The sequence below is a fragment of the Pholis gunnellus genome (assembly GCF_910591455.1).
Source record: "Pholis gunnellus genome assembly, chromosome: 17".
NCBI lineage: Eukaryota > Metazoa > Chordata > Actinopteri > Perciformes > Pholidae > Pholis > Pholis gunnellus.
Window position 1 is genome coordinate 2,993,042 of NC_136544.1, and position 17,841 is coordinate 3,010,882.

Genomic DNA, 17,841 nt, shown 5'->3' on the forward strand with positions numbered 1-17,841 from the left:
GTAGTATTCAAGTAGGTTTTGACGTAAGGGAAGAACACGAATAGGCTGTGAATCTGTACGTGTTTTCTTGCAGAATTAAAGTGATCTGTAAAGTGAATTCATTATATTTACACTGATACTTCCACGACAGTTTCATCGGTCTGTGTACGTTTTGATAGTTTGTTTTATCAATAAATGAAACTATCAAAACGTTGCAACTCCGATTTGTTTGACTCCATCGTGGATGTGTTTCACGAGAAGCTTCGCTATCTCCTCGGTTGTAATCGGCTACTCTCGTCAGGTTTCGAGCTGAGCCGCAGTAGTCCGCTTTGGCGTGACAACGTGGCGGTTAACAGCCAATAAGAATTTATCCAAAAGTATTTCACTAATGTGTCCTACTTCTTATTGGTTAGAACTCCCTTCGGGGCGTTGGTCATTGGCTGTCTGAACAACAAGGCCCGCCCCCCTGACGTTGATATTTAAAGGTACAGAGTGCCAACGCGTACAGGATTGCTGCTCAAACTGCGAAGGGAGGCGTCGCGAGAAGCTGCCAAGAATCTGGTGAGTTCACTTCTTTCTTGCTTCTGAAACGTTACATCAGAAGAACTCTGACTAACAGTATAATGTGTGCTTTTGTAAACAGAGTTTACAGCTCAGGTGATGAACTTCTAGCAACATGAAGGAAAAACGGTGAAAGTGTGTCTAATGATGGGTTCATGTAGATGCAGGGCTAGAGGACAATAAGACACTATTTACAAGTCATTTCATTTTATGAATTGTTTGAACATTTCAACGTTAATGGGAGAGAATGTTTATAGATTTGATCTCCGTTTTTAACTTTGTGATGACACACTTCCAGTTCTTTTAGGATTGATGGACTGAAGGATTCTGCTTCTGACCACAGAGAGTCACTGTCAGTAGAATGATCCACCAAGTGTTCGTGTTACCTGTACTATTGTTATTTGATAATTAAAAGTATTTGTTGTATTATGCTAATAAGGTGGTCGTAATCGGCATTCTTCCACAAACTGCTTATGTGGATTGATGCAAAATAAGCACCTTTGAGTTGAATGTGGGTAAGACGAAGGAAATTATCCTATTTTTGCCAGGCGGGCTTTCATTGCAGTTGTAGAAAGTAACGTCTTGGTGCAGTTGTGACTGCTGTCTACCAAACTTAAAACTTGAATAAAGAAATGCGCGGACTAGTTCATTCCCTCAGTAGACTCCTCAGAGTCTTTACAGAACTTCCAATGAGAGCGTGTTAAAGACCTTCCCTAGTGGGTCACCTGACCTCCAGGCTCAGGATTAGGTGCTTGGCCAACAGAAGAACAGGTGAACCCCGATGGGTCAGATGTGAAGTGTATACCGTCAGCAGTCACCTCTGGGCCTCTATTCCCTCAGTAGAGGCTGTGACCTCAGGGAGGCGCTGTAGACTCTAGACTTTTATTCCCCCCGCCCCCCCCCCCCTTCTCTCTAACACACACACACATCACATTTCTTGTCCTCCCCACCAGTCAACGATGAGGATGATGTTGAGGTCCCTAGCCTCCCTCTGCGTCCTGGCTGCCGCTGCCTTTGCCGTCCCAGCTCAGGAGAAGCGCATCCATCACCAGGCTGATCTGAGTGACCGCGGCCATGACGATGCTCACGGCTTCCAGTACGACCACGAAGCCTTCCTGGGCAAAGAGGAGGCCAAGACCTTTGATCAGCTGACCCCCGAGGAGAGCAAAGACAAACTAGCGTAGGTTTTTACTAACCTTCAGCATGCTCTTTCTAAACTGTCCACTGCAGCAACACTCACAAGCTGCAGGGTTCATTTATTGTACAACACAGTGTTGCTCAATGAAATACAGTCGTAGGCCTTTATGCTACACAAGAAAAAGACAACACGACGATTAAAGTACACTCGTAGAGTGGATGCCATATAGACTGAAAAATGTCCCACTGGACTGAAATTCCATTGTCCTGTTATCCCAAAAACAAAGGCCCATTGCTCCAAAAACACAAACTCTTGGTGCAGCAAACAGAAGCTCATAGTTAATTATTATTCAGAAGATACATTTCTTTTGGCAAAGGCATGACCCGCCCTACTATTCTTACCCTAGACCTAACCACCCCAACCAACGAGGAATCAGAGGCAGAGTGGCGGGTCATGCCGTGAGTAAGAAAACAAATCGTTAAGACACAATGATGTCATTCTACATAATATTTCATCATATTTAGCCATGTGCTTATGTTGCAGTTTGTTGCAGGAACAGTGTGTATTTTTCGGAGCAATGGCCGTTTGTTTGTTGAGGGAAAACAGGCTGTTGGACAAATGGGCTCTCTGTCTAATGGGACATTTCTTGGACTATCGGGGTTTCGGAGTAATGGGCTGTCCCCGTCGAGTGTAGATGTCTGCCAGGTGTGTCTGCAACCACACTGCTGTAATGTTTGATTGAATAGATACAAACCAGTGAAAACACAAACAGTAGAGCATTTCTTTCGTTTTTCACATTTGCATCAGGAGGAATGTAAACAGCAGCAACACAACGTTTTGCTGATAAAGTTTTGTACTTGTGTGTTTTTACATATTCATCAGCTTTTTTCTTTTGTACTAAAGAGATTATTGCTCTCTGGGTTGTGTGTATGTGGGGTTCTATTTCTAATGCATGGAGGGAGCAGATGCTTTCAGTCGCCCTTATCCTTAAATCTGACCCCATCTCCTCCCTACAGGATGATTGTGGGCCGCATTGACACGGATAAGGACGGCTACATCACCCATGCTGAGTTGCACTACTGGATCAAACACCGGCAGAGGAGGTACATCGCTGAGAACGTGAACAAACACTGGAAGGACTACGACAAGAACCAAGACGGAAAGATAAGCTGGGAAGAGTACAAAAACACCACCTACGGATACTACCTGGGTAATGCTGCGTAGAAGATGACTCTTCCTCTCTCCCTTTTCCTTCTTTACTTCTTTCTTCTTTCTTCCTTCACCACCTGATTCTTCTCTAACTCCCTTTTTTGTGATCGAGAAACGGATTTCAGTGTCAGCTAACTCAACATGTGAAGCAGCTGTCTAAGGAAACACAAGCATGTCCTTTTAGGCCACATTTTTAAAGCTATGCTCATTATTGAACAAGACAGCATGAACCAGCTCCACTCAATTAGTGTTCAATGCAGAATATCCAAAGTAATGAGCAACACTAGCCATAGCTGACAAATGACAAAAAGAACTTCCTCCCAATTGTCCTAATGTATCCGGTGAATCCACGGTCCCCCTTCTGTAAACCACTTGTCCCCGTCAGGCTGTCTGGAGCCTGTCCCAGCACACACAGTACAGACAGACAAATACATTCACACTGACGGGCACATCGTTGACAAAATAACCTCAACTCAAAGGTTCACTTACTTGCTTTTCTGTAGCTTTCAACCATCCATCATTAGCAATGGCCCATGTGTCTGGAGTTGTTCTCACATGCTTACCCCAAAGTCAAGAATGAGCTTTCAGGCTCAGCCGGAGAAAGAAAAAGTCAGCCAAACAATGCCACCACAAGTTCCATTTATCAGCTGTTCTGGAGCATTCACAGCATGATCTTCACAGATGAAGTTTAACACGGTCTATATGGAACACCCAGAATGCCCGTATTGGCTGAAATATGAAGTGTGCTTTTCAGACGAGGAGTTTGATGACGTCGAAGACAAGGCCACCTATAAGTCCATGCTTACCCGGGACGAGAGGCGCTTCAAGACAGCTGACCGAGACGGTGACGGCATTGCCACACGTGAGGAGTTCACTGCCTTCCTTCACCCGGAGGAGTTCGACTACATGAGAGATGTGGTAGTGCAGGTAGACCGACTCTCTAAGCAGCAGGAACTTTGGTGATAAGATGATGAAGTGTTTTTTTGAAGTATCAGGACTGGACCACTGTGAGCACTACATCATTTTTCTCATGTAGGAAACCATGGAGGACATCGATAAGAACAGCGATGGCAAGGTCGACATAGCTGAGTACATTGGTGGGTGTTTCCCGTGTTCTCTCAGACCAACCACTCCCCCCCCCCTCTCCTAAACCTGGAGGACATCCGTCCTAAATGTGTGTGTGCTGCTGCGCCTCCACAGGTGACATGTATACATCAGAGGATGGGGACGGCGAGCCGGACTGGGTCCAGACGGAGAAGAAACATTTCTCCGAGTTCAGAGATGCCAACAAGGTAAAAGCTCCAGTAAAGCTGCAGTCGCAGCCTCTGTAGTAAAACTATCAATATGACTATGTACAAATACTCTGTTACAAGTAAATGTCTTACATTTAGGATTAGATTTGAGTTACGCAAAAGTACAAAAGAATTATCAGCAAAATGTAGTTTAAGTACTCCTCAGTAAAGCAGTTGTGTGTTGTACAGGACGGCTACCTGGATGCTGGTGAGGTGGCCCACTGGGTTCTGCCGGGAGAGGTTGACCATGCTGACAATGAAGCCAAACACCTGATCCACGAGACGGACACAGACAAGGTAGACCTGCCACTGCTTAAACCCTCTGCCATACACAGTCTTTGCACACCATAGACTCTGAAGCACACTTCAGAGTGGATTTTCACTTCTCTCCAGACAGACATTAAAGCCACAGCAGATAACTGAGCAGTACTTTATTTATCACGAGAGTACATTGTCAGTGTGTGGTAATGCAGTTGTAAGCAGGGAGTATTGAGAAGACTCTCCTTGATGGTGCATTCAAAGATGCTTCAACATCTAATACAGTAAAACACATTAAATGCATGAGCTCTCTCCTGGGAAAAATGAAACCCAGGTGACATGGCAACAAGAGGATGAATATTGTACTTTCCATCTTCTACATTAAAAGGTTTGCAGCGGAGCGTGTAAAGTGTAATATTGAGGCTATAACTCAGGAATGGACATGATAACTATAACAATTTCACACAAAATGTCTCATAGGATCAAATGATGAAGCGATGACATTTTGAGCGCGCTTTTAATGAATGTTCGTGCATGTGAGCGTTCCCCACTGGTTAGCTCGTGGCTATCGCTCTGCACTGCAGAAGCGTAGCACCCACCCTCCGGTTCCACCTTTTAGCTCTGTCACCACTGTTGCTGTTGTTTGCACTGTTAGCTCTGTTAGCACTGTTAGCTGCGCGTCATCAGCTCAGCCATGTTGAGAGCTGTTGAGAGACAATAGATATGTATAGCACCTTTAAATGCACCAAAAAAGGACTTTTCAACGCAACTGCAATACCAGACAGTTGTATTGTAACTGACAAAGGTCAGTGGTTCATAGTGATGAAACGGAAGAGAGGTAAGGTAGTAACTATAAATAGATAAACTATGGATGCACAATGTGCTGCACGGCAATGTAATTAATGTCAAGAATATAAGTTAACACGGTGCATGTAATTGGGTAATTGTGGGTTAATTATTAACCAGCTTCTGTCTGTGTCTTGCTTCCTCTTCTCCTGCTTGTCATCACCTCTTCTCTTTCTGTCAATCATAAACCAATGCTGGATGGAATCTGGTGATCAAACAACAGGACCAGAAAATAACCAAGAAGGAGATTCTGGCCAACTGGAACATGTTTGTGGGCAGCCAGGCCACCAATTATGGGGAGGACTTAACAAAGAGACACGATGAACTTTGATGAGCTGTCAGAAGCTCATTGGGAGAATATGGTTACCATGGTTTTGGGGTGGGGGGGGGGGGGGGGGGGGTTCTGACTCTGGGGTAAAGGGTGTAATGATGTAACTTTGGTCACGCATGCACATACACACAGACACAATCCATTCAAATTCAGCATTCACTCACATACTGTGTATGTGAATACAGACGCTACACTTCTCTCTTTGCTTCATTTACATATCCTCGTGGGGTTTAACTGACGTGACACATTCCTGTTGTCTGATGAAAACTGTGTATCTCCACAATTACAAACTACAGAAACTCTGGCTAATGTCCAACATTCACTGGCATCCAGCTGACACAGTTGTTTTTCTATGAGCCTGAGAGGTTCAGACGTAATCCCAACACATCGAGTCATAAAGACCAGCACACATTGGGATACTGAGTTTTTACCTGAGACGGTTACATTTACCAGAAAGCATGTGAACAGTTGCTCTCAAGAAGTGTATGAAGTGTTGTGACTTCAGGGGGTTTGACTATTAAAGTCTTCTTTTTTCTACAAATGCAGTTTTTTTGTTATTTATTTGTGTTATATTATATTGTGATTATGAGAACGTGAATAGGAGGTGATTTCCTGGTTACTGGCATATTTCTGACTATTTTCCTACAATATGACATTTAGTCTTAAGTCTATGTATCAACTTTCAGCAGAATCATATTCATACATCTCTTCATGTGATCAGTGGACCAGAAGAAGAATTATATTTCATAACAATCAGTTTTTGTTTTGTGTTGCTTTGACCTTGTTCTTGAATATTTGTAATTGTGTACATTTTCCATATGATATTGGAAACGACCACTTAATGAGTGAACTGAGCAGGTTATGTGTCATAACAGGTACGGGTTCCTTTACCAAAGCACAACACATTTTCAATTCGTCTTCCAGCTCCACCAGAGCCAGCAGCTCCGGAGCGGCGTTAACATGTAAAGACAGCAGACAGAACTAAGTGAATATTCAGTAACACAAGCTAAATAACTATATAAGAATGTACAGAAGTAGGGAGGGAGGTTGTGTCTTTACCTGTCCCACTTATTCTGACTAGTTTTCAGACTTAACTTTTCCTCCGTTACAATCGACCAGCCCAGCTGAGCCCAGCTTTCAGTGGTCTTCAGAGACCAAACAGAAAGTCAAATTGGGATTGTTGTGACGCTCGGATATTAATCATCTATCTGATCAGTATTTCAGTCATCAAATGTACTCCCAATGTACTAGCTTTAGGATACTTGAGTACTTTATTCAAAATAAAGCAAACTATTTTACACCAGGGTAAAACTGAAGAAACATTGTTTTCACCATTTGCTCTCATGTTAAATAGAATTCAACCAATGTGAAGGATGTTTAAAAGTATTGTTAGTAATGTGCTTATTGTGATTTAGTCTGTTTTGACCTTGATATTGACTTATTTATATTATGTTTATTATGTGCTGCTGTAACATCACAGCAGGTGTAGGGTGTGGTGTGAGCTCAGTGTCTTGTTATTGGTCATGAATGTAGATAAATCATGGCTCAGTTTGTAAAGCTCATCAAATGCCCCTCTAGACATTAACCTGAGGGCAAACACTGGGGAGATGACCTAATAAAGCAGGACCCACCTGAAAGCCCTTAATCAGGTCAGTTGATACAATCTTGCATCTCCTCAGCGCCGCGTCAGTATCTGATTAACGGAGCATATTCACACATCGTCAGTACAGCGGCACAAACCAGGTTGGTAATCCAGCCTCGCTTTAAACTGGTTCATCGTGGTGCGCTTCCTCGATGAATTTCATGGGTAAGAAATATTGAAGCAATGTGAAATGTGTCTTATGAAAGAGCTTTCCTCTGTTTGGAGAGTTTCCACAATGAGAATTAGAGGTTTTCATAGAAACTAAATGAAGAGGCCACACGTGACAGATGGACTTCAGCTTGTGTAGCATCACACTGGTGAGAAGCTGACAAGTATTTTCAGATTAAAGTCTGGTGAACAAGTTCGTTCACCATTTACAGCTCTGTAGAATATTTCTTTACAGTGTTTACTGGAAGATGTCCCCACTAGATGTACTAGACACCTATGAATACAAGTCACTGTGGGATATGAATGTATTAGTTATGCAATTTCTGTTGCATGTCAGGTTGAGAATAAATCAGGTCAAGAATCAAACCCACAGCTGGTGTTTGTTACACTCTGCAGCTCATGTTAGGACAGTTTCACAAGCGGGGGGAGAAACACGGAGCATTCAGGTGACGTAGAAAGGTGAAAGTCTCTCTAGAGTCCGTTTGGTTTGCTGTTCTGGGCGACTGTAGAAACACGAGTCCATGAAGAAGACCTGCTCCCTGGGTAAATATGAAGGGCTCACTCTAAGCTAACACAAATACATTCTTAGTTTGAAGTCATTTTTACACTAATGAAAACCATTATGAATATTATATTCCATTGCTGCGACACGGTTCAGCCACACACTACGGTTGGAACTAGTCTGGTTTGCTCCTCTAGCCTCTCAGGTTCTACGTCTCTCTCCAACGGCTGAATGGAGAATAAAGAGGATCAAATATGTATTTATCTCCATATCTCTATCCCTCCCTGTCCTCTGCTTGTCAGGACGGCCGCCTGACTTTATCTGAGCTGCTCAACAAGATGGACGACGTCATGAGAAGCACCATCACCGACTACGGCGGGATGAGGGTGGACGAACATGATGAACTGTGAGAAATGAACCACAGCGCAGGAGGAAATAGCTTTGTCACGGTGTGTTGTTGAATATATCTTGCTCACAGTGATAGTGAGGACATCCCGTCTCGCAGAGCAGTCAAGTATGAACTGACCGGCACTGTAAACCTGCTACGGTACATGTTCAGACACTACGACAGCGTGTGGATACTGAGTTTTATCTGTGAAACTACAAACAATAAAAACAGCCATATGTTTATGGTTTAATGAAAACAACTTGAAACTCTCTTGAATTGATCCTGAACAGCTGACATCAGCTGTTCAGGATCATGATGTCATCGTGTCGAATGATTTAAAAGTCTCAAATATATCAATAAAGACAAACAATGACTAAAGTAATGTGCAGTTTAATGCCTGAAACAGGAAGTAACGGACCGTCACAGACAACATTAACAAACTCAAAAGGTTACATTTATCTCGTCATCAGGATGCAAATCCTATGAAACTAATCCTGTGGCTCGGAATGTGAAATATAAATTTGACTTTACATATCTTTTGGAGCACATAGCAATAAACCAATGATCGATAGATGGATCTATTGGATTCCACTCTTATGTAGAGCGTCATCATGTATGCAGTGTACAGGTTGAATCTACTGAAGACCAGCTCTGCTCTATGAACGGAATCATTTGATCTTATATGGACACAGCTATCGAAGGCAAAACCTATATTCTATTGTCTATGATGGAAAAAAGGTGACCTACAGAAACAAGAAACACATGCCGGCCAACAACCATTCAAATGGGTGAACGCTGTCGACACTCGGTCCTCCGTCTCACACTTGCATCACTGGACGAGCCTCTTTGGCCCGGAGGTCAACTCCAGACGCAGCGAAGCCGGTTCCACCCTGTCAGAACACACAACACAAGGTCATACCGGAGACCAAAGACATAAACAGTACATCCTGATCCTGCATTAGTGAGCAGCATTCAGCAGTAAAAGACCTGCTACTGTAAATGGGCTTTCAGACAGAGGCCATTACCGATGGGTCTCACTGGGTAATGTCCTCAGTGGACAGCAGCCCCACCCTCTATCCCCTCTCCATCACGTCAACAACGTGCCGTCTGAAAGGAGGATCTCGAGTCTCCCCCACGTAGACGCACACACGTACCCTCTGCATCGGTATGATGTCTCTGTCGGACAGCTTGTCTCCGGACACAGGATCAATCATGTCCTTCTTGATCAGCTTCTCCACGCACTCCAGAGTCACCACCGTCCCTCTGAACACGGAACAGAGAGTCAGCTATGCTGCCAGAGAACACTGAACATGTGGACGTCAGAATGGAGGAAGACGTGTGGAGACTCACGAGGGGCGCAGAACAGCGCAGGGGACACTGTTGCCGAGGATGTCTCTGGTTACTGCACATACATACCGGTCCTAAAGAGACAAAAGACGGGATTACACCAATGACGTACATCTGTTCACATCACATAGAACAGGACCGTGAGGTCACTGCCTACTTTCACAAATGGGACTTGCTGTTTCCAACACCAGAAAACAGAATCCTCATTAGCCCTAATCAATAGTGACTTGATCCTACGAACAATGTCTGATACATCCAGCTCTGTACTGTAGAGTCCTGTTTGTTTGGGGATTTTCATGGGATTTGTTGACAATAAGAAAAATGTATGAAAACACCAGACCTATCCTTTCATCAGAAAACACACTGGCCATATCCACATCACTGTAGACAGACTAACATCCACTATATCACACTATTTATTAGAGTTCAAAATACACTTGAGTTGGCAGCTGTCAAATCACCGTCGTCCTCTTTGTGTGTGCAGACAACAGACGTGTGTGTTACGACATCCCCTGACACTAGATTGCTTTCAGTACAAGTAAAGTTCAGGAACACTACCACCAGATTAAAGTGCAAATGATTTGATCTTTGACCACCTCTACTTTACACTTTAGGTTTCAGGTTAAATGACTTGATTTAAGTTTAACACAACTCATCATCAAGTGGGTTTCACAGTTCGCAGTGTGTGTATGCAGTAATGTTTGATGAAGTTCTTCTAATGAGTTGGTAAGGATGATGATCTGCTCCTGGGTGCTCATGGGCGTGAGGTCAGATGTGAACTAAACTGACCTGGCGGGTGAGCAGGGCCACTCGATCCAGGCTGGAGTCCAGAGGGGTGAAGCGCACCGTGATCAGCTCGTTCATCTTAATGGGTCGTCCTGACATGGGACACAACACAGCCTTACTCTGACAGGGAGGGAGAGAAAAGGAGGGACAGTTGGTTTCACACAACACTACTTCAGTGTAGAAGTGGAGAGCTGAGATTGCAGAAGACGGGTTTCCACAGTCGGCCTGCCTTCTGCCTTTAAAGTCGTGTCAACATCAAACAGACAGATACACAGAACAAACAGAGGACATCATGACATTTAAAGCCGACCTGGCAACCAGTCCACACACACACCCACACAATACAAATGTCCTGAGTGTGAACAGGAGTGGTTTCTGGACAGACGACTCATTTTGGTCACTTTTTTTTTTTCCTTTGTAAATATTAAAAAATCAGGTTTGCTTAATGCTGCTCAGAGAAGGTCGGGCCGAGGGAATAGTTCCTTGTCATCTACCTCGTGTATAGCAGAGATGTCGAAGTTTGAATCTAAGTGTTTGGGCAGATGGAAGGACAGACAAAAGCCTGTTTAAGACATGGAATATGTAACACTGCTGGCTTGATCTGTTCGTTAAAATGATGGGTATTTGTCATCCAGACAGGTTTCTGTTAAATCTCCTGAAGAAATGGAATTTTAATAATTACATACAAGAGATTTGACCTCTGCATTTACATCCTAACACGGGGATCAGACCGCCAACATTCCATACGTCAGACATGACAGCATGTTTACAGAAAGAGCCACCATTAATCAGTGAACTCCGCTCATCATTGAAGTTACATCAGAGGGAGCACCATTAGTGTCAGGTGATCTGAGAAGGTGGTAACATCACAATACAAGCATCTCTCTCTGCAGGTTCCACCCTGAGCTGCTGCAGTGCGACAGCATTGGTGTGTCGTGTTGAAGGTGATTACCACAGTGACTTTAACACCAAAGTGACCAGGATGATTACTCACACATTAGACCAACATGTGAAAAACTGACCAACATAAAAAGGGGCAAAACTTTCACCAACTTCCTGCTAAAGGGACATAAGAGCACTCAGTTACGGGGTTTTCTCCGACGTCAATCTCATTGAAAGACGTGTTCTTTTTCCAGCCATGATTTAGCATCCAGCGGTGGTTTGCCCTGACATAGCGGGAGAAGACACTCACTGGTTTCTTGAGCAGGGTGGGCTTGGACACTGGTGTCAGAGAGGGGATCCAGAAACTGGGCAGGCTCTGGCTGGAAGAGGCAACTGAACCAGCGGTGGAGGATTCTGCTGAGCTGCTGTCTGTCCTGCCCTTCTCACCTCCTTTGTCCAGTCCTGAAGGGAAAGAGGTGACAGTTTCTACTCTCTTAGTTCATTGTTGTAATTATGACTGGGAGCATGAGACATGAGACAAAGTACAACTTCGTTTCCTTGTGCAATCCTGTAATGACAATAAGAACTCCTTGAAGATGAAGACTAAACACACTGTTTCCTGTGTACACGCATTAATGCCAGATTATTTGATCTGCACCAAAGGTTTGCTTTTACTGCATCATTTGATGCATCTGTCCTTTCTAGGTTCTGGTACTTCTATATTCACTTTGACTGAGGCAGTAAAATAACAATACCATATTCGACATGGTCACAGTCCGTGTCGCTGTGAAGAGGACCACTGACATTTTCAGCAAAGTGATATAATGTAGTTTGAGCTAACTTTCCCGTTCTTATTTTCAATTTATGGAAGTTGAAAAATAAAGAGACGTGTTTCAATGTGTTGTATGCCATTTGAGCTGCCCAGTAACATCCAGTCAAACTACTGAGTCATGGTCACTTCCCATAATATGTTTAATAAGAGCCTTGGATTTCTGCTCAAAATATTCGTTTTATAATATTAGGTGACATCACACATTCAAACACCTTATTAATATACGATGTGTATAAAATGTGAGAAATGATTATGTGAACTAAGTCAAATAAGCTAAAGTAAGATGTGTAACATTACTGTTTGGCATCTTCAAACACCAACCGTCATGTTTTCATCTACGAAATGTTCATCTTTGATCCGTATTTGTTGGGGTTCAGCCTTTCAAAATCACAGTTCTCACTGAGGACAAAAACTGTTTGAGTTTTTACAGTTTTTGTATGCTTTTTCAGGGAGGCACACACCTGTGTTAGCACCATTAATTACATTTATATAACCACGATAACACAAAATCATATTTTCCCATTTGTAATGCCAAGAAATCGACCATTCGACGAATTAGATTTCTGAATAAAATGAGATCTGTGTCACATGAGAGCAAAGTAGAATCAGGACACATTTGCGAACAGAGTCTCAGTTCAGAGACACAGATGAGGACACACGCCGCACACACACGTACCGGATGTGAATGGGTTGATGGGTTTGGACACAATGCTGTTCTCTCTGGTCTTAAACCGCTCCACTCGCTCTCTTTCTTCTGACTTGGACTCGAGTTGGCTGCTGCTCTTCTGTGCCTGCTTCTGCTTCTCATACGCCTGCAGAATTAGAAGAAAACACATGAGAGACAATCTTTCAGAAAGAAACAGCAAAGATTAAAGGGAATGCATCTGTATAAAACAAGGCATTAAGAATTTTTATGACAAAAACACAAAGAAATCTGTCAAATTTCACTCAAAAATGAGTTTCAGGTGATGAACAACGTAACATCAACACATTATTAACAGAGAACTGTGGCTGATGAACGCTCGTTCTCAACCAAAATTGGAACTTTTCCAAAACGGCCTCCAGTCTGCCAGTATCACGCTGGCTTAGTGTTTCAGTGTGTGCGGGGTAGAGGGAGTTTTGGTAAAACAAAGACGTGAGCTTCCATGTGACGGTCAGGGGATGTGTGCCAGTAGAGTTAAGGAGCAGCAATGTGCTAACTTATTCTACGATCAAGCATCCGATCAGTCAGCATAGCGCTCAGCTGTATTCATGTTCAATTCCTCAGACCATGCAAAAACTGGGACAGACCAAGTCATTCTTTCACAGTTGTTGCTGTGATGCAGTTTTGTAGTTTGAAAAAAACAACAACTGGAAAGCGTTTTCTGTTGTTAAAGTGTCCCACTGTGGGCACACGTCTCTACAAAAACAACCGTGAACAATAGTGTGGACACAAGTCAAGTCTGCAGACGGTGTAGACGGAGACACAAGTACAGGGCTTACCTTCATCTTTTTGGCAGTTTCTGTCTTCTGGTGCAAAATGTATTCGAGAATGGCCTGTTTTTCATACATGAATCCATCTGGACTGAGCCCAGCAACAGAAACAAGACAACACTGTTTACATATGTGGTCACATGTCCGGGATATACAGCTCATCTGTGTTGTTTGAATGTTAACATACGTCATCACAGGATCCTGACAGGGCTGCAGGGACAGACAGCAGCAGTCAAAGTCTTTGATCGCATCTTTGCCCAGTCGGATGCTCTGAGTCCCGTATCCAGACGCAGCTGAGCAGGAGGAGAGGCACACACGACATGGTGTAACGGTGTAATGGAAGATAAGACAAGAAATGCTGTCCAACAATGAATGAATGAATGAATGAATGAATTGCCTTCGTTCCGTCTGCAATATCATTACAGTCAGTTCCACACAGTGAAATACATTCGTGGGATGTGTGACGTTAGATACATTTCTAATTTAATCAACTTCTCATTGTTTACCTAAAAATAATAGACTAATAGTTTGACTCTAAAATGAAAGTTTGTGTGAGACGTCTGCCAAGCTGATCTTTGAGCGTCATTAAGACGACTACACATTCTGACTGAAAACTGAAAGTGAGAAACATAAAATAGGAATAGGGCCTTTGTGTTCTACTAGCTGAGATGCCACCCGCACATCAGGACTATGCAACATTCAAACACCGCAGGAACAGCCTGCAATTGGGGTTACGTGGACTAGCGGAGCCGGGAATCGAACCTCCTCTGATTGGAGGACGACCCTGCTCTACCACTGAGCCACAGTTGCATGTAATGGACATGTCCGCAAAGAAATCATTATGGTAGTTCAAGAAAAAAATGAAACTATCTAGTCAGGTGAACGATGGGTACTTTTCTTTCACTGTAGAATGGGACCGCTTGAAGGCCTCACTAGACACATGAAGCAGCATCTTAAACAGAGAAGACTGAACCGAGTGAGAACATCTGTCGGACGTAAAACTGTGTCACACACAATAAATGAAACTACTGTCAGTGTCTGGCTCAACCTATCATTGAGGAAGATGAGTTTCTGCCTTGAAACATGAGAAACCCAAACATCGTTCTGTCCTCCAGACACACATGGGGAGGAGCTGCTTTAAGTGGCCAAAGCAAGCCTGTTCTAACAGGAAGTACAAGGAGTGTAAACGAGCTAACGCTAAATGTAAGTCAACAGTTAAAGAAAGCTAGCTTGACAGGTTCTCACCTGTATCTTTCCTTTTCTCATGGTACGTGTAGACAGCTCCAGCCGTACAGTTCTTTCCATGGCGCGTCATTGTACTTCTACTTTATTTTGCTGGTCTGTAGGCGTTTAAAGAGAAATGTGGTGTTATTGTAGCAGGAAGCATTGATGCTAACACGCTAATATTAGCTGCTAAATGTGTACATACAAAAGACATGCACAGATTGTGTTCAGAAAACGTTGCATTAGAAAAAAAAACAAAAAAGAGAGTTGTGGCTAGAGAACAGTTGAACAATTACGTTACCAGTGATGCTTGTGTAAATTTACGAAGCAAGCACCAAAACATCGACACTTCTACTTCTACTTCTTCTTCTTCTTCTTCGTCGCCTTCTACAGCTTCCGCTCACTCCACTTCCTCCTCCTCTTTCTTCTTCTTTTGCGTTTTATGGCAACTGGCATCCTTCATTTCGCACTACTGCCGCCTTGTGGTTTAAGTTACCCTACTGTCCCGTTATCGGTGTTGTATCAAAGACTGTTTCCCTCCCACACTCCCTCTCGATGTGTTTCCAAACCTAAACGGTTTAGGTTACATTGAGGCTAAACCCATAGCCTAACGTACCTCCGTACCTCTATAGAGGTAATGAGGGTTAAACCATCACCTTCACCCTCTATACTGTAAGAAAAGAAACTCAAGGCAATATAAACAGACACAAATTATTAGGATTTTAAAAGAGTGACACAGATGAGATAGAAGATAAAGATGAGTTAAAATGAAACAAGACAAATGAAACAGGATAGAAAGAAAATGACAGGGCTGAATTTGAATGAATGGTGCCAGGTTTCATGTCATAAATTGCAGTGGCAACGTTTGCACTCCTGATTTATTAAAAGAACTGAGAGTTTCAGATATGTGGTGCATTAAAACTGAATGCTGCTTGTCCTCGTTCAGCTTGGTCTCTGGGGACGGTAAGCAGACCGGTCCCAGACCATCTGAGAGGCCTGGACGGTTCAGTAGCAGAGCCTTACAAACCAACGGGGAAAGTTCATTCTTTCACACTTAGGAAGCCAGTGCAAAGATCTCAGAACTAGACGCATGTGATCTGGAATCCCAAACCCTTGTAACTTAAAGGGTTCAATGGGTATTTGGTTGCCGTTGTGCTGAACTGAATGCACAAGAAAAATACTGTGTTTTACCACCATATCAGATTGTGTATAACATCTTGGAACCAAAATGTTCCGTTTAACACGTGAGCTAACGACAACAGTCAATTCATGTTTCGTAAATCTCACTGTAGCGTTCACAAGAAATATTTGCGGGAATGCTCAAAAGAAGTGTGAACCTCACTGTGAGCCGAAAACATTTCTCTGAATGAGTTCTGCTTCTATAAACACAGACTACGTTGAACATTATTAGCCTAAGAGCTACAACAAAAGCAGTGAACCATTCCTTTAAGGACACCATCAAAACTGTCTTCCATTTATAAAATGTCAATGTATAAGTTCAAGGATTATCATTACCCATTACTCAATGGGTAATGATAATAGGATAGTTACCTTTTGAAATGGAAAATTAAATGATCAATTTTTAACCCTGAAACTGTTGATCCTCCACCAAAAAGTCCTTAAATGTATGACACTATAACATACTATGGTCTGTACTGTTGTGGTGCTCACAAAGTATAGCCTAACAGCAAACCATTCAGACTTAAGATAACACATTTGTAATGGCTGGCTGTTTTTTATTTGTATGACATTAAATACAAATATTCAAGCTGCCATGTGTCATTTGAAAATCTTTTCTCAAAGTTGAACGTAACTTCTTTTGTGCATTTGCATCAGGGACATCAGTAAATGATCAACTTTCAGGTTGCTGGTAAGAAAAGTAGCAGTGCTGTTAGCAGGGCCTGTGTTTCCCGTACAAGTACTGTTTATTTCTGTGTCTGAACAGCAGCATTTCCTGCCTATGTGACTGTGGATTTCCTGTTAGCAGACCCCTACACCCACTGCACACACAGCTCCAACTAACAGATGCACAGAGTGAACTGCTGCTGGCCCAACAGTGCATGTTTGCTGTAGGAAATATCATTCATGTGGAAATGACTGTCGACCTGCATACACTTTTACATAAGTAGAAAATAGACTGGTTCAAGGCACCTGAGGGCCTGCCTTGGTTCATCAGTCTCCTACAGTGGAAAGGAACCAAAAAAACATTCATATATTTCAGAAGCATGAATTTGTGTTTTGTCAACAAAATGAATAAGAACAAACAAATTCTCAGAACAAATAGACTCTCGACAAACATAATCAGGAAAGAGCCTCATCTTCTTGCACAGATAAACAAAGTATATGAAGTCCCTGTTGACCCTGCAGCTATCACAGCAGCAGTTCCAGGACAGACCATACAAGGTCAGATTCAGGTTGTTGGGTTGCTATGGTGGCACAGTTCATAAAGTCCAGAGTTAATGATGTGGTGAGGGTGGTAAAGGATGCTATAGCAGATAATAAGTGGGGCTAGACCTCCTCCATAAACAACTATCCCCCATAGACAGCCCGCCCAGCAGTTATCAGGAGCAATTCTCTCTATCTGCACTCTTTGAACATGAGCCCGTCTCTATCGCTCCATCAGCACCCGGCCCACTAGCTCGCCATCACTTCCCATCCCGACGCCTGCTGCACATTCTTTCTGCGTTCAACACAAATCACCTTTATTGGCAACCAACTAATCAAGAACAGATCAGGGATAGCACACATTTTTAGAAAATCTGAAAAAGAAAATGTGAACGTACAGTATGTGCAATTCTGTTACACAGTCATGACTGTTATATGATTATTATGATTTGGTTCATTGAGATGATCAGTCAAGCACCAAATGATGGGAAAAATGTAGAGAACCTGATGTAGATATGTCATTTTTCTTTCATGGATCAATTTGAGGAAGGTTACAGTCTCCTTATCGTTCTGTGCGTATCCAATGCTTTTGTTTGCA

General features: G+C 43.0%; 2 protein-coding genes across 4 annotated transcripts; one reads left to right on the top strand and one right to left on the bottom strand.

Moving 5' to 3' along the window:
- Positions 1–500: 500 nt before the first annotated feature.
- On the top strand, positions 501–8,527 carry rcn3 (reticulocalbin 3, EF-hand calcium binding domain). 2 transcript variants are annotated; one of them, XM_079176991.1, is made up of 8 exons: positions 501–540; positions 1,494–1,720; positions 2,695–2,888; positions 3,642–3,814; positions 3,924–3,984; positions 4,088–4,179; positions 4,369–4,476; positions 8,229–8,527. In XM_079176991.1, exons 2-8 carry the CDS (start codon positions 1,500–1,502, stop codon positions 8,334–8,336), a joined length of 957 nt encoding a protein of 318 aa, XP_079033117.1. In that variant the 5' UTR covers positions 501–540; positions 1,494–1,499; the 3' UTR covers positions 8,337–8,527. The 2 variants fall into 2 exon arrangements, with proteins under 2 accessions (XP_079033117.1, XP_079033116.1); XM_079176990.1 differs by lacking the exon at positions 8,229–8,527 and adding an exon at positions 5,507–5,649.
- Positions 8,528–8,644: 117 nt separating this feature from the next.
- On the bottom strand, positions 8,645–15,285 carry nosip (nitric oxide synthase interacting protein). Of its 2 annotated transcripts, none has more exons than XM_079176993.1 (10): positions 15,155–15,285; positions 14,880–14,974; positions 13,822–13,927; positions 13,644–13,725; positions 12,838–12,973; positions 11,640–11,791; positions 10,451–10,567; positions 9,665–9,735; positions 9,469–9,577; positions 8,645–9,204 (listed from the first exon to the last, which is right to left on the bottom strand). In XM_079176993.1, the coding sequence occupies exons 2-10, from the start codon at positions 14,947–14,949 to the stop codon at positions 9,133–9,135; spliced, it is 915 nt and encodes a 304-aa protein (XP_079033119.1). In that variant the 5' UTR covers positions 14,950–14,974; positions 15,155–15,285; the 3' UTR covers positions 8,645–9,132. The 2 variants fall into 2 exon arrangements, with proteins under 2 accessions (XP_079033119.1, XP_079033118.1); XM_079176992.1 differs by having other exon boundaries at positions 15,160–15,284.
- Between the last annotated feature and the right edge of the window lie 2,556 nt (positions 15,286–17,841).